This window comes from Procambarus clarkii, chromosome 68, assembly GCF_040958095.1.
Source record: "Procambarus clarkii isolate CNS0578487 chromosome 68, FALCON_Pclarkii_2.0, whole genome shotgun sequence".
Taxonomy (NCBI): domain Eukaryota; kingdom Metazoa; phylum Arthropoda; class Malacostraca; order Decapoda; family Cambaridae; genus Procambarus; species Procambarus clarkii.
This window is the reverse complement of record NC_091217.1, coordinates 9,528,084-9,544,534: the sequence shown is the minus strand read 5'-3', so window position 1 is coordinate 9,544,534 and position 16,451 is coordinate 9,528,084. Positions and strand designations below refer to the sequence as shown.

The 16,451-nt window shown below is 38.7% G+C and overlaps 1 protein-coding gene across 1 annotated transcript in view; it reads left to right on the top strand.

Moving 5' to 3' along the window:
* The window catches only part of LOC123774671 (MAM and LDL-receptor class A domain-containing protein 2), an 82,593-nt gene that overhangs the window by 31,520 nt on the left and 34,622 nt on the right, over positions 1-16,451 (top strand). Inside the window, exons 24-28 of the mRNA XM_045769179.2 lie at positions 1,073-8,334; positions 10,346-10,541; positions 12,825-13,014; positions 13,718-13,918; positions 15,379-15,542. Coding sequence (XP_045625135.2) covers positions 1,073-8,334; positions 10,346-10,541; positions 12,825-13,014; positions 13,718-13,918; positions 15,379-15,542 — 8,013 coding nt within the window. The remainder of the gene's footprint in view (positions 1-1,072; positions 8,335-10,345; positions 10,542-12,824; positions 13,015-13,717; positions 13,919-15,378; positions 15,543-16,451) is intronic.

Sequence of the window (16,451 nt, the reverse complement as noted above, 5' to 3'; positions counted from 1 at the left end):
CTTATGTCTCTTTGAAGCTATCAGGCTGATATGTGTTATATTAGTCTGGGGCATCAGTCAATTGGAGTTCCGCTTACCGGGGACCATGAGCCAGAACCTGGCCCCCTCAGAGAGGCAAAGGGAGCAATGGTCTATAGAAACCCCCATGTGGTTGGGAGAATTCCATGTCTGCCATCAATCTGGGTTGGCACCCAGAAAGGTAGGCATAACAAAACAAACCCCACTTGGTATGAAATTGTGACCAAAAACCGATTAGGGAGGCAGAACTCACCCTACAACTTAAGGAAGCAAGCAAACGTCACACCTCGCTGTCATGTCGCAGAAGCGGAAGGGGGGAGTCCTGGAACCCCTGCGCCGGCTACCCAAGACATCCAGTTTGGAGGCTGAGCATCAAAAGCTAAACGGAACCGCCGACCTGAGGGAGGGAGGGAGGGTTGCCAGGGAGCCTCCAGGTCTCACCCAGAAAATGGCATTTCATTACATTCGACGCTGGTTTCTTGGACTAGCCAATTCATAAACTTCATCCTGGAGACTCTCTCTCTCTCTCTCTCTCTCTCTCTCTCTCTCCCTTTTCCTCCCACTCCCCCTCCCCCTCCCCCTCCCCCTCCCCCTCCCCCTCCCCCTCCCCCTCCCCCTCCCCCTCCCCCTCCCCCTCCCCCTCCCCCCACCCCTCCCCCCCATCTCTCTCTCTCTCTCTCTCTCTCTCTCTCTCTCTCTCTCTCTCTCTCTCTCTCTCTCTCTCTCTCTCTCTCTCTCTCTCTCTCTCTCTCTCTCTCTCTCTCTCCCTCTCCTTCTCTCTTTCCCTCCATTTCCCCCTTACCCTCTTGTGCTCTCTCTCTCTCTCTCTCCTCCCCCCCCTCACCCCCAAAGAGATGCCTCTTATTTAATTTCATGCCTCAAAAATGTTGTCTGTACACTTAAACTACAGAGATCAGGTTCATTCATTAACACCAAAAGATTAAATAAAATAATTATAAATTTAGTAAATAAATAATTTATTCAAGTTGAACTTAACCCAAATTTTAGTAAGCCTTTATTCACGCATTAAAAATTTTGATATCTTAACCTTTAGATTGGGAGCGAGGATCTGGTCCCACTCCAGCTGGACGCTACAGCCATATGACGGGCCCTCCAGTGGACCACACAACTCGACTTGCAAATGGTCACTATCTTTACATTACTCGGTTCCCAGGGAAAGTTCATGAGAAAGATATCATCACTAAGCGTAGTTGGCTCCTCAGCCCAGTTTTGCAAACCCATAGTGAGACAAAATGTGTTTTGAGATTTCATTACTACATGTATGGTAAAAATATTCAAGAACTGAATGTATACCTAAGATGGAATTTGTATGGCATAAAAACATTGGTCTTTAGCAGAAATGGAGAGCAAGGACAGTTCTGGGAGCGTGGAATTGCAACATCACCATCAACTCAGTCATTTCAATTCATCATTGAAGGCATTACTGGAAGTTCAGATTATACCGACATTGCAATTGACGACTTATCATTCTCAGAAGGATGCATAATTGTGAATGATACACTCCCTGTAGGCACCACTCCTTCACCTACTATCAACCCTTGTAATGATGATGAATTTAATTGTGGTATTTGGGATGAATGTATTCCAAATAGCCATCTATGCGACTGGCAGAAAGACTGTTCAAATGGTGCTGATGAAATTGACTGTGGAAACTGTAATTTTGAATCTGGTACCTGCACTTGGAATGACGTGAGCCAAGGAGTCTTTTCCTGGAATCTTTTACGTGCTGGTGACCTCACACCCTACGATCATCCACACGTGGACCACTCTTTTGGGGTCAGCACTGGCCATTATATGTACCTCACAGGTGCAGATGGTTTAGAAGGTAAAACAGCAGTGTTTAGTGGACCAAAGCTTTTACATGATGGAGGATATTATTGTGAATTTCACATGTGGCTATATCAGAGGCAGAGTGTTAATGTCCATCTTGCTTTTTATTCTGACGATGAAGAACTTGGTAGTCATATTTTGCTCTACAATTTTTCTACACCAGTTCCAAATGAAGAAAAATGGAATGAGATAATTATTCCTGCAAAAAATGTACTGTCACATTTTCATTTTACTTTAGAAGCAACGCCAGTATTTGATGAAGCTGCTGATTGGGCAGATTCTCATTCTGTACTTGCTGTTGACGACTTTGAATTATTTAACTGTAATTTTGATGTCATAGGACTGAATTGCAACTTTGATGACCCTGACTTTTATCATGGATTTTGTATGTGGCGGCAGTTTAGTGATGACCAACAAGATTGGAAGAATACTGAAATGTTTCCTGAAGAACTTCCTGACCACACCACAGGAAAGACATACTATATCTTTATTAATTTTAATGACCAGATGGCTAAAAATGGAGACAAGGCAGTTTTAGAAAGTACCGTACAGTCCAAAGCAGTAACATTTGACATGATCTTTACACTCTGGTATTATTTCTATGGCGAGAATGTCGGAACATTTAGAATAATTCAGAGAAAGCGAACTCTTGGAGAAAATAATACATATTTTGAATTGAATGATTCACAAGAAAACCGGTGGATGTTGTTTGAAACAAAACTTGATGGTGATGATGATTTCTCAATGATTTTAGAGGGTGAATGGGGAGATATTGGACCAGGAATGCTAGCTGTGGATGATATCAAAATGACTTCAAAGCTTCATTCACCAAAATGCGACTTTGAAGTTGATTTCTGTCAGTGGTCTCCAGGGTCAACAGGTAATACAAAATGGGAGAGGGCCCGAGGAGAAGAGAACATATCTAATGCTCCTCCAGTAGATCACACTACAAATAGTGAAATGGGTTACTATGCTTATCTAAAGCCAACAGGCTCCACTGATGCAAATGCCTATCTTATTACTCCAACTTATGATAATATTGGGATTCAGTGCCTCAGATTTTGGTTCCACATGTGGGGAGAAGGTGCTGGCTCACTAGCTGTTTATGCAATGGAATACAATAACCCTGACTATACTTATATTTGGATTTGGAACAGTAATACATATGAGATGTGGGCACTAGGAGAAGTAACTATTCCTAATATGCACAAGATATCTATAGGTATTGAAGGAATATCTGGAGAAAACAATGAAACAATAATTGCAATTGATGATATTGAATTTATACCAGATTTCTGCCCAGAAAATTATGAATGTGACTTTGAATATGACCTATGTGACTGGTACAACACAAATACTGGGGATGACACTTTTGACTGGGTGTGGTCTTCTGGAGATGAAGGTGGAGGCATCATCGTAGATCACACCATAAACTTTGCGACTGGCCATTACATTGTAGCAAAACTCTCAGGCAAGATAAAGGATGATAATGCTAAATTATTTGGAAGTCAAATTCCGTCCAGCCTTAAGTGTATGACATTTTGGTATTCTATGCAAAATATTGTAAATGCTACATTGAGTGTTACTTTAATAGTTGATAGTGAGGATATCTTAATTCTGAAGCTTTCCAATTCATCCTTAAAACATATTTGGGAAGAAGTAAAATTAACTCATGATGTGATAGCTAGTACCTTTCAACCAATGATCAAAATTTCAGTTGATGAAAATTTTACTTTACTGGAGAATGATGCAGTTGCTATAGATGACATTACCTTTACAAGGGCTTGTGATTACTCTACATTACCTCCATATATAACTACCCCACCACCCACCCATGTTCCCTCATCATATGATTGTGACTTTGAACATGATGAGAGTCAAACCTGTGGATGGACTCAAGATGCAGCAGATGGTCTTGACTGGCAACGAAATCAAGGATCGACACCAACTGAAGAGACAGGACCCAGCACAGACCACACTACAATGACAGAGGATGGACACTACTTATATGTTAGCACATCAGGCCAGTTTCAACATGCTGCTAAGTTAATTAGCATACCTATAGATCTTGAATTCCGTGGAGCATGTCTGTCTTTTTGGTACCACATGCATGGCCCTAATATTGGTGAACTCAATGTGGAATTACAGCCAAGTGGGACAAATAACACTACATCTATATGGCATCGTCAACATGAACAAGGAATTGACTGGTTACAAGCCAAGGTTTACCTACCATATGCAGGTTACAGTTACTTCATGATAGTGAAAGCTATACCTCGGATGGAAGGGAGGGGAGATATTGCAATAGATGATATTATTCTTGATTTTGGAGTTTGCAATTCAGTCAATTTATGTGAGTTTGAAGATGGAATATGCAACTATGAACAGTCAGTTGAAGATGATCTTGACTGGAAGCACGTGTCTGCATCATCCTCTGGAGATGAGGATAAGAGTCCATTAGAAGATCATTCCAGACAGACTTCATTGGGTCATTATTTCAAGTTGTATGGTGAGGGATCTGCCTTAATGTACTCAAATAAAATTCATCCTAAGTTTAAATGTGTCCAATTTTGGCTTTTTTATGATGGAAATATTGACATGGAGCAAGCAGTCCTTCATGTCTACAAACACATAGAGGACACATCAGAAAATGAAAAACTGCTTACAGTTTCTGGCATTTTCAGCCGTGAGTGGAATTTATACAGGCTGCATATTGACAGTACATCTTACTATTCCATCGGTTTTGAAGGCCACTCACACCTATATTCAGTTATTGGTCTTGATGATGTTCAGACAATATTGACTTGTGAGGCCCTACGAGAGTGTAATTTTGAGACAGACCTTTGCATATGGAGAAATGCAGATCCGGGGGTTTCCTCAGATTGGTCTTTGATGACTGGTGACCAACTCTCCAATCCATATGGGCCAAAAGTTGATGTTACTTTGCGTTCTCCATATGGTGGATTTATTTATCTTGATACAGCTAGTGAAAATTTAGAGATAAGTGCACTTCTGGTAACAGATTTACTAGAACGAGGTGTGTGGTGTGTAAGCTTTTGGTTTCATCTGCAAGGATTGGGCAATCATAGCATTAGGCTTATCATAGAAAATGTGAATAATGAAGATTCATTAGTAGTTTGGGAAGAAAATTCTATTATTCATGCTGACTGGAAGTTCGCACAAGTGACAGTAAATGTGACACAATATGGTGCTACATTAAGCTTTTTAGGAGTTTCTGACCATGGGAAAAAAGGAATTATTGCCTTAGATCAAGTTAAAATAAATCCTAACAGTTGTACCAATGGCACTATTCCAGACTGTGCCATTTTTTGTGATGCCAACAAATGTATAAAACCAGATCAGATGTGTAATTTTGTTCAAGACTGCAGCCAGGGACAAGATGAAAGCTTCTGTGGCTACAACTGCACATTTGAATTAGCTGATGGAGACCATTGTACTTGGTCTAATGTAGCAACAGATGGGGACTTATCCTGGACACTTCATCAGGGTCAAGAAACTAATAATTCATATGGTCCTTCTTCAGACCACACACTAGAAACAAGTAAGGGTCACTATGTAGCAGTTTCTCCAAGAACTTCTGATAACAGAGACTTCAGCAGCCCCATCTTTATGAGCCCAAATCTTTATAATTCAGCTGCCGAGTGTCGCATGATTTTCTGGTATGTGGCATATGAGGTAGCCAGTGACAAATCTTCTAATGATGTAGGAATCTTAGAAATATCCTACAATGTAAGTGATATTACCACACTTTTATTAGAGATAATTGCTAATCAGAGAGACGAGTGGATGTATGGCATAACATACTTGGGTAGAATACGTTCTGAATTTACAGTGTTTTTTGAAGGCAAAAAAAATTTAGATGTTGAAGGTTACATGGCAGTTGACGACATCAGTTTTGAAGAATGTTTCTTACCTTCACCACAAAATGAAATATGTGAAGATTTTGTTTGCACCAATCAAGTTTGTATCTCAATGTTTAATGAGTGTGACTATGTAGATGATTGTGGGGACTACTCAGATGAAGTTGATGCTTTAGCTGGATGTAACAAGTACGTGGGGCGTTGTAATTTTGAGGATGGTTCATCATGTGATTGGCAAAATAAAGAAGATAGCAATTGGCAGATTGGTTCACCAAGCACCCAGGATATTATTCCATCACGTGATCACACTCTGAATTCAGCATTAGGTTCCTTCATCTATATTGAGAGTAGCAAGAATCAGATTGAAGCTACACAAAGCATAATAACTAGTCCTGTGATCAGTGTTCCTTCCATACTATGCCATTTAAGGTTCTATTATTACAGTTTTGGCCCTGCAGTAGACAAGTTAGTGGTGTCAATTCAGTATTCATCAAATGGAGTTCAAAAAGACTTGAAAGTAATATCTGGACCCATTGGACAATACTGGGTTCGTGCTGAGATCATGCCTCCAAGTGAGGATGCTTGGAGGCTGATGAAATTTATTATTACTGGCACTGTCTTAAATTACACAAGTGGATCAGATTCAGTTATTGCCATTGATGATATTTCATTCAGTAAGGACTGTGCACTTTCTAATGAAACATTGCCCACAGCAACAATCCCCATTACTACAACAACTGAAAATCATTGTCAGAGTGGATATCGTTGTGCAAATCATAACTGTGTTCTTCATTCTGATGTTTGTGATTTCAAGGATGATTGTGGGGATAACAGTGATGAATCTCACTGTGCTGAGTGTAGTTTTGAAGTAGATCAGTGTGGCTGGTCAGATGTAAGTGTTGGGACAAATAAATGGCTTCGGGCAAATGGATCACCATATGGTCGTGATGGTTATGTAATGAAAATACTTCACTTTGGTACAGGTACTCTTGAAATAGCAGACCTTGATACTTTTAATATGGGTGCTACAGATACCACATGTTCAATGAGTTTTTATTACTACAAACAAGGTGGGGAAGATTCAACCCTTCAGCTTGATCTTTTGATGGGTGCCATAGAACTTAATTTGTGGTTTATCTCTGAAGACAAGGGTGAAGAATGGCAGAATCAGACAGTGGGAATTTTAGCCCATGATCTTGGTTGGAAGTTACGATTTAGAGCAGATAAGCTTGAAGATGGTGGAAATATTGTGATTGATGATATTCACTTTAATAATTGTGTTCTTCCTACCCCCTCAACTTGTAAAGATAGCCAGTTCCCTTGCACTAATGGTGTTTGTGTTAATGAGAGTCAGATCTGTGACTTCAGTAATGATTGTGGAGACAATTCAGATGAGGTGCCTGAGACCTGCCAACTATATCCTGAAAGATGTGACTTTGAATTTGGGTTTTGTCATTGGTCGCAAGATTTGCTGGATGATCTTGATTGGATACGCAAAACTGGCGAGATGCTTGATGAGCATGTTGGACCAGATTATGACCATACTTATGGAAATGAGACCGGTTTTTATATGTATCTGCAAAGCGTCAAAGGCTCACAAGGTAAAAATGCCAAAGTATCTAGTGCACCTTTCCTTCCTTCATCAGGTGGTTGCCACTTTAGGTTTTGGCATATGATGAGAGGTAACCAGAATGCTTCTCTGAGAATCTATGTCCAAGAAACATCAAAACCAAATACAATTAGGAGTGATCTTGTACTCTTTCAGACTAATGGTTCTAGTGAATATCTCTGGATTCCTGAAGATTTACCTATTGTGTTTGCAAGGTATTTTAAAATTGTCATTGAAGGTTGGGCTGGAGCAGAAGTGGATGGAGATGTTTCAATTGATGACATATCCTTTTCACCTGAGTGCAGAACTACAATTTGTTCCGATAATGAATTCCTTTGTCCTACTGATGGGTGCATTTCCAAAACAATGGTGTGTGATTTCCGATACGACTGTAATGACCATAGTGATGAAGTACAATGTCCTGAATTCTGTTCTTTTGAAAAAGATGCATGTGGTTGGGAAGAGGCTGTTAATGATGAATTAAACTGGATTTTAGCTCAGGCTAATGACACTAACTCTGGCACAAATCAAACGGGACCATTTACTGACCAAACAGGTGACAGAGAGGGTCATTTCTTGCTACTAAATGAAAAACAAAGGTTACCAGAGCACCAGGTTGGGCAGTCCTTTGCACACTGGTATCAGAACTCCAGACCAGATTGCATTTATTCATTTTGGTTCTATCGAGAGCAAGATATAGGGGCTGACATTTTCCTGCATCTCAACTCCTCAGTTGATACAAACACCATCTTGACTTATTTTAGCAGTAGTGTTGAAACTGCAAATACTTGGACATTGAAAAATGTTAACATTGGCCGACGTAGAAATGCTTTCCAGTTGTCTCTATACACGCAGCCAAGCAATGGTTATTCTGGACTCTTTGCCATAGATCAGACTGTCTTTAAGAATTGTGACTACCCATTTCCAACAGAAGGAGATTGTCAACCAGCATTCTATCACTGCCCTGTAACAATGGTAAGATAATAAATACTTTTTCTCATTTTTGTACCTCATGCTTTAGTTTTTTCTGTTTTTATAAGAAAGATTGGATTAATAGGATTAGCTTTAATGTTCATGGTTTTTATAGTATTCATATAAGTATTGTTATCCCACATCAACTCATTTTGAAACTTCCCAAGCTGAGTACTGGTCCAGTCATAATTTAGGGACATGCACCTAGCCTCTGAAACTCACCCTTACCTTCTGAGAGCCAGTACTAGAATCTGGCTGGCTCTCTATGAAGCAAGGGGGAGTGTGGGGATCAAAGATCAGCCCAGAACAGAAAAAATCCCTGCAAAAAACATAGCCTTTCAACACAAGCAACTACTTGAAGAAAATTAGGTACAACCATCTACCACTCTTTTTGCAAAAGTAAACTTTCTAAAAAAAATTTGGGCAGCTTTGTTTCCTTAGTTTGAATCTATTTCCTCTTGTTCTTAAAGTTGCAGTTTTTAAAATTTCTTCTTTTATAAATTTTATCAATTCCCATTAATATTTCATATGTAGTGATCATATTACCTCTTTTGCTTTTATCTTCAGGCTTTGGTATATTTAACACTTCTAATTTCTCCTCGTAACTCTTGTTTTTTTTTAGTTCTGGAAGACATTTAGTAGCCTGTCTTTGCACTGTTTCCAATTTATTAAAGTGCTTCTTGAGATATGGGCATCATGCAACTGCTGCATATTCTAATTTTGGGCTCAGAAAGGTCATGAACAATTTCTTTGATATTTTATCATCCATGTATATTATTTAAAACCAATTCTATAGTTGGAAAGCGTAGCATATGCTCCACGCGCAGTGTTCTTCATGTGGTAGTCTGGTGACAGTTTTCTAGCCAGAACCACTCCTAGATCTGTTTCTTTATCAGAATTCTTTAAAGCTTTTTCACATAATTTGTAAATTGTGTGTGCCCAATTATCTTCTATTCCACATTTCATAACATGGCATTTATTCATATTAAATTCCATTTGCCAAGTATTACTCCTTACTCTTATTTTGTCTGTTTCTATAAGTTTCTTATCTGCACTAGTAGCTTGGCATCATCAGCAAACATATTCATATAATTTTCTATTTCTTCTGTTAGATCTTTTATATAGACAATGAACATTACTGGTGCTAGAACCGAACCCTGTGGTACTCCACTAGTAACATTTCTCCAGTCTGATACATTGCCACTGAGTAATGCCCTCATACTGTATTTCTGTCAGAAAAATTTTCATCTATGTCAGAAGTCTCCCTGTCACCCCTTTAGCATTTTGCAGTTTCCTGAACAACCTTTCATGTGGGACTGTCGAAAGCCTCTTTTTAGGTCCAGGTAAATGCAGTCAACCCAACCATCTCTTTCCTGTAAAATCTCTGTGGCTATATGATAGAAATGAAGCATAATTGTTACACAGGATCTTCCTGTTAAAAATCCATAATTTTTGTCTGTTATATAAATTCTCTCCTGATGTTCTGCTCATTTGATGGGCAAAGACTTTGGTTCTGTAAGCTAGTCATTTCTCAAACATCAAAGGTGTATCTTAGAGGTCTGGTGCATTTCTGTAAGATACGGCTGGATAAATGCTTACCTCAGAGAGTTTACCGAGAGCTACACCAGAAAAGGGCATTTCATTACATTTAACGTTTGATAATGTAATTGGTGTATGTAATGTAATTTTTTGTAATTGTAATTACACCAATGTTATTTTTATTAGTGTATTCTGTAGACTTTAGAGTAATGAGACATTTTCTCTCTATCCTCCTCTTTATATATCCCTATATATTTTCTCTTTTAATCTGTATTCTTTCTGCCTCCCTCTGTCTCTTCTCTCCTCTTGTATTTCTCCTTCTCTTTTTTCTCTATCTCACTATTTAATCATTTGATATTTAGGAAGAGGAACTGGTTTTTTTTTCCTCATTTATATTACCTTTTCATGTAGAATTTGTTGTTCCTCAACCCTGTATCATTATTTAATCTTTCCTGTGTTCTTTATTACACCTTAGCTTTGTGTATCAGAGTTATACGTTTGTGACCTATCTGATAACTGTGGCTCTGGCGAGGATGAGACACTTGAAGCATGTGCTGGCTACCATCGTATAACATTAGAAGATGACTCTCTTGGTTGGTTTATGCAAGGGGAAAATGGCATCAATGATGATGCTGACTGGTTCTATGGGACAGGATCATCAACTATTATCGGTAACATTGATTTAATACATTTGTATATAAAGTTCTAAAATGTCTTGATTTGATGCAATATCTTTTTGATGTACTTAAGTACTGTACATGTCATTAATTTATTTTGATTTTATGAATATTATTATTTAAAAATTGCAACAGTGTAAATGATTTATGTTTAGCTTATAATTAAAGTCTTTCATTTGCTAGTCATTTTATATATGCATTTCTTGAATAACATTAAATCTCCAGAGTTGTAGAGTATGTTTAGGCTCCTGACAGGAATCTTATTCAGTTGCTTCAGTGGAATAAAGAAGATCTCTTTATTCCACTGAATAAACTGAAATGTTCCACTGAAATGCCAGCTTCTTATAGGTTTCCTTGTTTAGTGATGTGCGTTTTCTATATGCTACACTTCCAATTTCAGAATTGCTTCTAAAATCATGGATGTTGAAATAATAAAGAAAAAGTTTACAATCATTCTTAGACCAAGGCTGGAATGTACAGTGGTTATATGGTGCCCATATCTTATGATGCACATCAACAAACTGGAAAAGGTGCAAGACATGCAACTAAATGGCCCCAAGAACTGAAGGCTAAGATCAATGAGGAAAAGTTAGAGGTATTAAATATGCCAAAACTAGAAGATAGAAGAAAAAAGAGGTGATATAATAACTACTTATAAAATAGTAACAGGAATTGACAAAATTGATAGGGAAAAATTCCTGAGAACTGGAACTTCAAAAGCAAGAGGTCATAGATTTATACTAATTAAACAAAGCTGACGAAGAAATATAAAAAAATTCACTTTCACAAACAGAGTGGTAGATGGTTGCAACAAGTTAGGTGAGAACGTGGTGGGGGCCAAAACCATCGGTAGTTTCAAAGCGTTATATGACAAAGAGTGCTGGGAAGACGGAACACCATGAGCGTAGCTCTCATCCTGCAACTACACTAAGGTAATTACTGAATTTTGAAGTTACTGCAATTTTCTAGAGGGGCCAAATGGAGGCTTGCATAACTAGCCACGCTGAGATAGCTCCACACATGAGTCACATCAGCCCTAGTGAGGAAACCAAGTCAAAACATGGTCCCCTCATCGTGATGCAGGGAACAGGGGTTGTAAAGATCATCCCTCACCAAAGAAACACCCAGAAAGAAAGTGAAGCACATTGGACAATTGCAATATTCACAGAGAAGAAATAAATGAAGCAGAAATCAACTCTGCAAATAATACACCCAGTGATAAAGTCAAAAACCCATATTTACTGCTGGCCACCGCTAAGTGGCAGCACCACTGGGAGCTACCAGCTCCCCATGTCAACAATACTCAGTCCAGAACCTAAGAAAACAAAACAACACACCTGGTTGGAAAGGGACCAGAGAATCACTGAGGCCCATTCAGAAAGCAGCATTTCATTACATTCAATATTGATTTTCCAGAGAGGCCAAACTATGGCTCCATTTAGGGAACTAAACATAGAGAAGAAATGAAGGGAGGAGGAGAGTGAAGATCTGCCCAGCGCCATACAGGCCCAACCGGGAACAGGGACACTGACCAGGTAAAGAGCTGCCAGGATCCCTAGTATACCCCCCGAATCCCCTAAGCCCTGATATCAGCCCAAGACATATTAGAAAACACAGAAGGCAGAGCCACAAACTTTCGAACATTGTGGACCCAAGGATAGGCTACAGGCTAGCCAGATGAGATTATGCTGTGAATGCCCTGAGATAAACAATCCCCAGAACAGGGGACCAAGAAAAAGTGATCAACAAACAATGTAACCTGGGGTATTGTGCAAGTAGCAACAAATAACTGCAACTGGACATAACAAATGATGCACCCCTGGTTGAATAAACCACAAATCAGTAACCAAAGGACCCCTCCTGAAGCCAACCATCTCACTCTTCATGAGAAAAGGAGGAGAAGGCTGCAGGCAAAGGAACAAACTCCTCCACTTTCAGTGGAGAGCATGAAGCTCCCCAACCTAACAATTGGAAGCAAGGGCCAACAGGAACAGTCTTGAAAAAATTTGCCTCATTCCTATATTCATTCTTATATATTGTATTGTGGCTAAAAGCTAATTTAGTTCACACTCTTTCAAAGGATGTGGAAACATCAGTGGTAAAATACAACCACCAAGCTCTAACCACACCTTATAACTTCTCTTTCAGTTACAAATCCAAACTATCACATATTCTGTGCTTTCTTTTACAGGTACATGCTTAAACTATGACCATATCCTGTGCTTTCTTTGATAAGTTTAGTACAGACAAAAATTTTGAGTGCTCTCTCTCTTACAGGCTTAGCCCCAAATTTTGACCATACCCTATGGAATTCTGACGGGCACTACGTGTATCTGGATGTGCAAGAGGGACAGGTTCAGATGGCCCAGCTCCTGAGTCAAAAGCTGATGGCTGGACCCGACTGCACCTTTGTGTTCCACTACAATATGTACGGCTCCGGCTTTGGAAATCTTTCAGTCATAATTCGGTAATACATTAGCATTTTTTATGTTCTTTCTATATATTTATCAATTGTTTAGTAAATATTCAAACTTTTCGATATATCAAGGAGTTAGTTTCTATTTGGTGATACAGTATATGTGGTTTCCCTTTGTCTGAGACAATGTATTGTAGACTCATTGTAGTGCTCTAGCTAGTGACTTGACATTCTCCAGGATGCAAACCATTATTGGTAACTGATTTCCTGGCACTTATTTACTGCTAGTAGAACATAGGCATTTAGGTTTGATTAAACATTCCCAAACATCAGACCCTGCTGGTAATCAAATCCAGGACCAATCGGTCAAAGGTGTCTAGCTTGTCAGTTTAAAAGTCAGTAAACATATAAACAAATAAGTTGTTTAATAGTGTTTTTAGGGCAATGGTGCTATAATCACCATAGTAGTACATAGAGCCTCAACAGTTCTTTTGAATGGGAGCAAGAATAGAGGTTTTTATTACAGATGGTAATGTACCATGGGAGAGAGAGCCTGTAAAACACTGATAGATAGATAGCTAGCTCTCATCTTATAACTACACCTAGGAAATTACACACAAACATATCATATTTAAGGCAGTATTTAAAAAAGCAATTTGCAATGTTCTTAAAGATAGATTTAGAATTAACACTTTTTTTTAACACTTATTCACTTATTTATATGAACTTATATACAATTTTATATTCAATACAGCCAAGAATTTGGGCCAACAGAGACAGTATTTGAGATACAAGGAACTGCAGATCCAATGTCAGGTGTTTGGCAGAGAGCACAACTGACTCAAGCAGTGTTGCCACAGGAAGATCCTTTCCAGATTATCCTGCAGGGCCAGTCCATGGCTAACCATGAAGGAACAATTGCTCTTGATGATTTTGTATTTCATTCTGACTGCAGGTTGGCCTCAAGATTCTTATGTATGTATGTATGTATGTATGTATGTATGTATGTATGTATGTATGTATGTATGTATGTATGTATGTATATATGACCACTTCATTTCTTCCCAAACCTGGAGGTAGAGTTTGCCAAAAATCATCATTTGCACACCAGGTTTAAGTCACCTTTCACTTCATCATAAGAACATCAGAACATAAGAATGAAGGTAACTGCAGAAGGCCTATTGGCCCATATAAGGCAGCTCATATTTATATCCACCCAATCTCATTCATATAAATGTTTAACCTATGCTTGAGACAATCAAGGGATCCTACTTCTATTATGTTATTAGGTTCCACAAATCAACAACCCTATTACCGAACCAATTTTACCCAGGTCTTTCCTAAATCTAAATTTATCCAATTTATAGGGAGTCTTTTTCTGTGTTTATTTCCCTCCCGATTTTTGTATCATCAGTAAATTTGCAAATATTGCTGCTCAAACCTGAATCTAAACCATTTATATATATTATGAATAACAGAGGTCCCAGGACAGAGCCTTGAGGCACTCCACTTACAACATTCCCACTCTGACTTAACCCCATTTATACTAACTCTTTGTTTCCTTTGGTATAGCCATGCCCTAATCAAACTTAATATAGCACCCCCAATACCGTGAGCCTCTAACTTTTTAATCAGTCTTTCATGTGGCACTGTATCAAAAGCTTTGCTGAAGTCAAGGTACACAACATCACAAACCTTACCTCTATCAACAGCCTCAACTATGCTGGAATAAAAGATAGCAAATTTGTTTAACATGAATGGCCATTTGTAAAACCATGTTGTGAATAATCATTTATTTATTTATGTTTTTCAAGATGAAGATGAATGGTATTTGCATTTATCGATTCAAGTAACTTTTCCACAATAGACGTTAAGCTAATTGGCCGATAATTTGACGCAAGTGATCTATCTCCTTTCTTGAAAATTGTTACCACATTAGCAACCTTCCATGACTCTGGCACTGCCTGACTCTAATGATTTACTAAATTTGGAAGAAAATGGCAAGCAAAGCTCCTCATTGCATTCTTTAAGCACCCTGGTAAACACTTCGTCTGGCTCTGGGGATTTGTTTGGCTTGAGTTTCACTATTTGTTTAATAACATTCTCCCTGGTAACTGCTAAACTAGTCAATGTATCCTCTTCCCCACCCACAGAGACTTGTTTGGCTGAAGGCATAATGTTAAGTTCCTCTTTAGTAAATACAAAGATAAAATATATATTAAAAATACTACTCATTTCTTTGTTATTATCAGTTTATCTGATCTGTCTCAGTTTTTAGTCTACTAGTCCCCGGTAGGCACTAGACATTTTGTTTCCAAAGTAATACTGTATTACTTAATGTATTGGCAGTTTGAGTATTCTTTGTGTAATTACATGTACATGTACCTATCTGTTTTGTTTGCATCTCATATTTAGGTTGTATGGGGCAACAACCACCACCACCACCACTACACCACATACTACAATGCATCCTGAAAATTGCACAAAGAATGAATTTAAATGTGATGATGGGACATGCTTACCATTGAGAAAGCGCTGTAATTTTGTTAATGATTGCCAGAATGATGAAGACGGCTGTGGTGAGTAGTTTTGTTTCATGTTACTAGTTTGATTTATATACTGTATTTATTTTGAATTGTTTGAGGAGTTATTTGTCAATTAAGTGGCTTTGAGTCTTGTGAACCAGCAGGTGTCCGTAATACTTTTCTGACTTTCTGGATGCTTTCCCAGGGAAATGGCAAAATGTTATTCGCTCCTTGCTCCTCATGGTAGGGGAGAAGGCAGGTTTTGGCTGTAGTCCCCATAGGCCAAATGAACTCATGTTGATGATGAGTCATAGTTCGGCATTCCGGCAAGAAATATTGCCGTAACAACCGTGGACATCTTCAAGAGAAAACTAGATCATTTTCTCCAAGCAGTGCCGAACCAACCGAGCTGTGGTGAATATGTTGGCCTGCGGGCCGCTCCAAGCAACAGTCTAGTGGACAAAACTCTCATAAGTCAAGCCTGGCCTTGGGCCGGGCTTGGGGAGTAGAAGAACTCCCAGAACCCCATCAAGCATGTATTAAGCAGGTACCATAGTAACGTGGCTGAAAACATGATGACCAAACCACATATCAGAAAATGGAGAAATGTTTTCATTTCTCCATTTTCTGATGTGTAGTTTAGTCATCAAATGAACTCATGCAACTGATGTGTCTGGTAGATTGTAAAGAATACAGGGAGCTACCAGGACTCTACCAGAAAGTGGCATTTCATTACATTCAATGCTGGGTTTTTCTGCAATAAATTTTATTTGAATAAATTTCAATAAATTATAAAATATATTTTAATAAATAAATATAGTAAATTTAATAGTTTTCCTGCTGTGTTAAATCCACTGCTGGGTGAAGCCCCAGTGAGGATATTAATCAACCAAATTGAGCAAGGCTCCCTGGAGCTATCGAAATGATATATGCTATATTAGTCTGGAGCAGTAGTCAATGGAG